Below are 5,931 nucleotides of genomic sequence, written 5' to 3'. Positions count from 1 at the left end.
CTTGTCAAACCTAAGCCATTGCGTAAAATAGGTGAACAGTCTTTTCAATTTTCGGCCCCCCATTTTTGGAACTCTCTCCCGTCACACGTGAGATGCTCGGATTCGTTGACAACGTTCAAATCTCGCTTAAAGTTTTATCTTTTTACGTCATAATGTTGCAATATTATTTTCATATTTTGTTGAATTGAATTCATATCACGTTTCCTTCACACTTGTCTCACTGTAATATATTTTGTTTTATATCACTGTAAAGCGCTTAGAGCCTGTGACAACGGGGTAAAGCGCTATATAAATGCCATTTACTATTATTATTATTATTATTATTATTATTATTATTATTATTATTATTATTATTATTATTATTATTATTATTATCATTATTATTATTATTATGTCTTTTATACTGTGTTATCGGTTGTAGTCATTCCAGACAAATCGACAGGTATCAAGTCTATCTTATTTGTCGATGCTGATGGAATCGGGTCCCATGTGCTGTTGTTGTATCCTAAAAGAATTTTTACTAGCACTCTTTTCTTTCACTGTCGTGGGGCATGGTGATAGGGTCAGACGTATAAAGCTAAAGTTGTTATTGTTGATTATTGTTATTATGCTGGGGCAAACTTGATATAATCTTTTAACTTATTAAATTTGTAAATCAAACATTTAAGTGAATCAGACAAAAAGTTAGATTCAATTTTTAACAAAAATTATTTTATGAGACAATTCGAATTACAACATGCACATAATATCATAAGGAATATAAAACGATTGCAACGAGTCAAATATTTGCTCCGGTATTTTCACGGATCGGGGTTACCCAGCAAACGCCATTTGGTTAAAGTTGATTCAGAGTTGAATCTATCTAGACCCATTGGGACAATCAGAGAATGAATAAAAGGCTCCTCCATAAAATAACCAGACAGAAGTAACCTTAAGGCCGCCACCAGTCACATCCAAACAGATAAGGATCCCATTTTAATAATTTGAGAAACGGACCACGAAGGGATGAAAAATGGACTAGACCCACAGCCTAACAATAATTAATTAAAATGCACTGTTGTTCTTTTGGCTAATTATGTTTTAACGTGTTATTGTATGAGACAATTCTGTTGATTTATATTCCAGTTTTTCTGATTTAACGGGGAGTAATACTTACGTTCTGAACCTATCAATCCATATATAACCTGCCAATAATCTACCTCTACTTCTACTACTTATTTCTTTAGACTAAAACATTTTCTTACTATATGTCGAGTTGTCAGGAACTTGATCCCGACTGTAACAGTGGAACTGGGTAACTTTTGTCTTTGGGGAAACTATCTGACTCCTATTTGTCTATTCCTATTTGCACTTCTCCTACATAGACGCGAAGAAGAAGAAAGAAGAAGAAAGAAGAAAAGAAGAAAGAAGAGAAGAAGAAGAAAGAAGAAAGAAGAAGAAGAAGAAGAAGAAGAAGAAGAAGAAGAAGAAGAAGAAGAAGAAGAAGAAGAAGAAGAAGAAGAAGAAGAAGAAGAAGAAGTCTTTACGCTATTTTATATTTTCATTTTACATGATTGAATAGTTTTAACCAGTAGAGTTGTGTATTTAGGAAACTAAGAGAATTGATCATCAACATATCCTCCTTCCTCCTCCTCCTCCTCCTCCTCCTCCTCCTCCTCATCATCATCATCATCATCATCACCATCATCACGACCTTCATCATTTTAAATCAGTAGCAATACTAGCAACAGCAATAGTAGCATTGCTGTGTTAAAATGAAAGCTTTGCCGTTCATTTACAACAAATCTATCCTATCTATCTTTGTACTGTCTGTCGTAGTGTTTGGTTTTGGCGGACATCTACCTTCATATAAATATTCAGACATCTTTTGAGTCAACATCAGAATAATAATGAGAACTGCTATCTTGTCTACGAACCACCTCTACTATGGTCTTTGCCTTGGCCTTTTCACCACTAGCACATTTTCCTTTTTTCTTGGAACTGTACAATGAAAGCTCTCCACGATCCTTGTTCGTTGACCCCTGAGTAACGTCTGTGTGAATACGTTTGCCTTTACAAGTATGATGCCCTTCATGAACTATTTTAGAATTAATACTCTTATATTTCTTTGAATAGTTGAGTAATCCTTTTCCTGAAGTACCCCACGAGTCCACACCTTTTTTCGATTGTGGATCGTTTGAGTCGGTATTAACTATTTGATGATCAGTTTGTTTTCCTTGCTTTAATCCACCAATGCCATTTTCTTTAATTTGAGTATCAATCTCGTTATAAATGGAATGGTTAATCTCGGTGTCTGATTCAATCATAATATTATCATTATCATGAATACCATGACGTTGGCTATTATAGCAAGTTGATGTCGCTGGTGAAGAAGGATGCTTTACATTTATCTCATTCATATATTCCACTACCTTATTAGTAGAAAGGGGTTCCGATTTTATTGTCGGCACTGTAGTTGTCTTAATTTTCTGTTCATTCACCTCCTTGTCAATTTTATTTTTTATTCTTTCCATTTCATCCGTATCGTATGTCAAAGAAACACATTTTTCGTAGTGCAATGAACTATCGCTCTCGCTCGGCTCACCATCAAGTTTTCTTTTATTTAGGAAGTTTTTCTTTACCTCCCCTGGTGAAGATTGCTGGGGTAGCTCGTGGGAATGATATTTGGAATGGTTAAAGTAATTTCCTTCAAGGACTTTCCTTGCTAATTCTGGTGTATGGGGAAACATGTAAGAACCTACGGAACGAATGCTTATTTTGTCTGATATGTCTAAAGGGTCATAAATGTTAGATGGTGACCTCGACCCGGATTTAACGCTCAGAGCCTCACAAAGGTCAAGGTAACTATTCCATGTATTTGTTGTCATGCCTAATTTGTTTGAAGTATCTATCGCGTCATCTGGGATAATTACAGAGGAATACGAAGATCTTCGGGTCATATGGGCGTTCAGTGTTTCTTGTTCAGTAGGATGAGTGTCGTGCTTATCTGATTGTGTTATCTTAGAGTTGAGTTCGTGTCCCGAATCGCTAGATAAAGAAGTCTCCGCACACAGTTCCAGATATGAGGGTGAGGATATACTTTTGTTGTTTACTGAAATACCAGGAATTCTTACCGTTTTGTTGTGGGTTTGGATTGATAAAGATGAAGCCTCAGCAGATGAGGAAGATGTCGCGAGATCACTTGCTGAGGATGATGAAACTGACTGCCCGATCGAACTTTTATAACTGCATGTTTGATGATCTCTTCTATGAACTTTAGGGGTTGAAAGTCGAGGACGAGAATTAATTGACAAATGCTTAGCATGAAAGTTATCCTCTGTGTTACTATGGTGGAGAGTCTGACAAGTTGCATTATTTTTCGTATCATTGATCGCGTAACTACAAAACCGTTCATTTGATTTATAATTATGACAGTTTTGTTCTGAAGGTCTGGAATGTGAAATTGTCTGAGTCCTCGCATGAGGGGAGATAACTGTTCGAGAGATTGTACTTTGTGATGAGTCATGACAATGAGATGGTGGTCTTCCCATTGAATTATGATTCCTTTTTGGAATTTGTGTTTGCCTTTTTTTCCAAGAAAGTCTGGCTATGATTATAAGAACGGTGAGTACAACAATTACCACTGATGCTATGGAAATAGAGGAAGTTATAACAGAATTATAATTGTCGTTTTCCGGGAATTGCAAGGTACTGATACTCATATTTGGCACTTCTGTTGTTGCAAGTTTATGAATCGATAGTTCTTTTGGATATATCGATGTTTCATTTAATAAAAATGAGTTTTCAGATACTACGGAAATGTGTTTTTGTTTTTCGATCTGAGCGTACTTTTTGAAATAATGTCCAACTTCGAAAGGGCCTTGTGGAGGCTTCGTGGAACCTCTCAGGTGGTGAGAATTTGTATTTATGTTGATGTCATTATTGAAGAGAACGGAATGGAAGTAGGGAAATAATAATCGGAAAAGTCTGTTATCTTCAGAGTCAATGTCGTCATCATTAATAAGCCCATCATCATCATCACGATCATCATCATCATCATCATCATAACGATCAGTGGCATCATCCTCTTCTGAGTAATTTCGGGTTCCTGTTTGGTTTTCTTTGGTTTTATTCAATCCCCTGTTGCTTTCGACTTGGATTTTCCCGTTAATATTGTTGTTTCTGTTGTTGTTGTTGTTGTTGTTCTTGTTTCTGTTGTTGTTGTTGTTGTTGTTGTTGTTGTTTCTGTTGTTGTTGTTGTTGTTGTTGTTGTTGTTGTTGTTGTTGTTGTGGCCATTGTTATAAATACGAGCTCTATCCTCTTCGGTATACCAGAAGTAATCGTCTTCCACAGAGCCCATCGTATATCTGGGATCTGCATTAACATTGAAAGATTGGTCATGCCCAGAATTGGGCATTTTTCCTCGGAGTGATTCTGTACTATTGGTTTCATCTTGATATAGTGGACGATCAGAATTTAAGCTACTTTGTTGGATATTAAAAATACTCGATATTATAGACGTGGAGGTGGTGGTGGGAGGGATATTGGTGACTCTTCTGAAGTGTTTAACAGATACATTTTCTGATTTTGACTTCCATGTCCTTATCTTAGTTGGTATGTTCGTTGCAGCCAATGCCTGTGTTGCTGTAGTTGTTATTGTAGTTGTTGCTCTTCTTGTTGTTGTAGTCGTTGTTGTTACTTTTATCTCTGTTTTAGGAGTTTTTTGTGTCGACTTTGTCGTTTTGGAAACTTCTAGAGTTTTAAAAACAAGAGGATCAGATGGTTGAGATCTCCCATACCTGTTTGAGGCTTGAATTTGAATGGAATACATCGACGCAGGGATGAGGTCGTAGATACAAGTCAAAAACCTGTCTGGAGATCTCGAGGTTCTGACGTTTTTAACATTGCTTGCATTTTGAAAGTTGCTGAATAAGATTCTGCTTTCATGTCTCGTATTGATGCCTTTTTGTGATAAATGACGTGAGTCATCCATGATGGATTGGGGAACTGAGTCGTGTTTTCTCGAATGGCTATCTCTTGCAGTTCTTTTGTGTTGAATGTCATGAAGGGTCAGATACCTTTCCTGTTTTACCCTCTCATCACTTCCATCCGAGTGTGTATCGAAATGTGTATAAGTGACATTAAACGTTTGCTCACTTCCTCCGCTGAATCCAGAAGTCCACGACATACAAACGGAAGTTGAAGTTACTGCTCTTAAAGTAATATTTTTTGGAGCAAGCGGTGCTTGTTTTGAGATGACGTGATAAACTTTCGTAAATGTTTGGAGTCTGTTCCGTACTTTTACCTCATATATTCCATATTCATCAGGGCTAAGCAAGAGGAATGAATATTCATATCTACAAACGTGAGTTTCGTCATTGCATACGCCTCTAGGCTCATTCAAGTTTCTCGGTAGCCCGAATTGTCTGCTCTTTCTTGAAATGTGAACTGTTGGTGTGGGGTTACCGGTGAAGCAGAAACTGATTGTAACCTCGTCTCCGAGTTTCTTTTCTATTTCTATTGTTTTCATTCCTCGCTGCTCTGCTGAAGTAGAAGCACATACATCGCGATCCAGGATTTCTTCTGGAGGACAGGCTCTTGTAACGTTGATGTCTTTCCTCACGAGGTCTCCAATGGAATTGTGAGATTTGCAAGAATACATACCATTATCGAAACACGTGATGTTTTTTATAATAAGTCGACTGGTTTTGTGCTCCAGATCAACAGACCATGTTTTGATGTTGATATGATCGGTATGTGAATTATTCCTGAGACGATTTGATCCTTTGAACCAAAGAACTTCTGGCTCAGGCCATGCTTGGATCTGTAGAAAATAAAGTTTGTTTTTTTTTTAAATTATATTTTATTTAGCGCAAAATTATTTACAAAATATGCTCAAAGCGCTTATCTGAGACTCACAAGACAACAGCAACATATGCTATGGAGGACGA

General features: G+C 36.9%; 1 protein-coding gene across 1 annotated transcript in view; it reads right to left on the bottom strand.

The window, feature by feature from the left end:
- Positions 1–1,856: 1,856 nt before the first annotated feature.
- Positions 1,857–5,931, bottom strand: part of LOC144979260 (uncharacterized) — an 11,111-nt gene continuing 7,036 nt past the window's right edge. Inside the window, exon 5 of the mRNA XM_078925872.1 lies at positions 1,857–5,804. Within this exon, the coding sequence (XP_078781998.1) occupies positions 1,857–5,804 (3,948 nt within the window). The remainder of the gene's footprint in view (positions 5,805–5,931) is intronic.

Source organism: Berghia stephanieae, chromosome 9 (assembly GCF_034508935.2).
Source record: "Berghia stephanieae isolate SIO BIC M18660-M18661 chromosome 9, UCSD_Bste_1.3, whole genome shotgun sequence".
In the NCBI taxonomy this organism is placed as follows: domain Eukaryota; kingdom Metazoa; phylum Mollusca; class Gastropoda; order Nudibranchia; family Aeolidiidae; genus Berghia; species Berghia stephanieae.
Note: the sequence above shows the minus strand (reverse complement) of the source record. Positions and strands in the feature narration are given on the sequence as shown.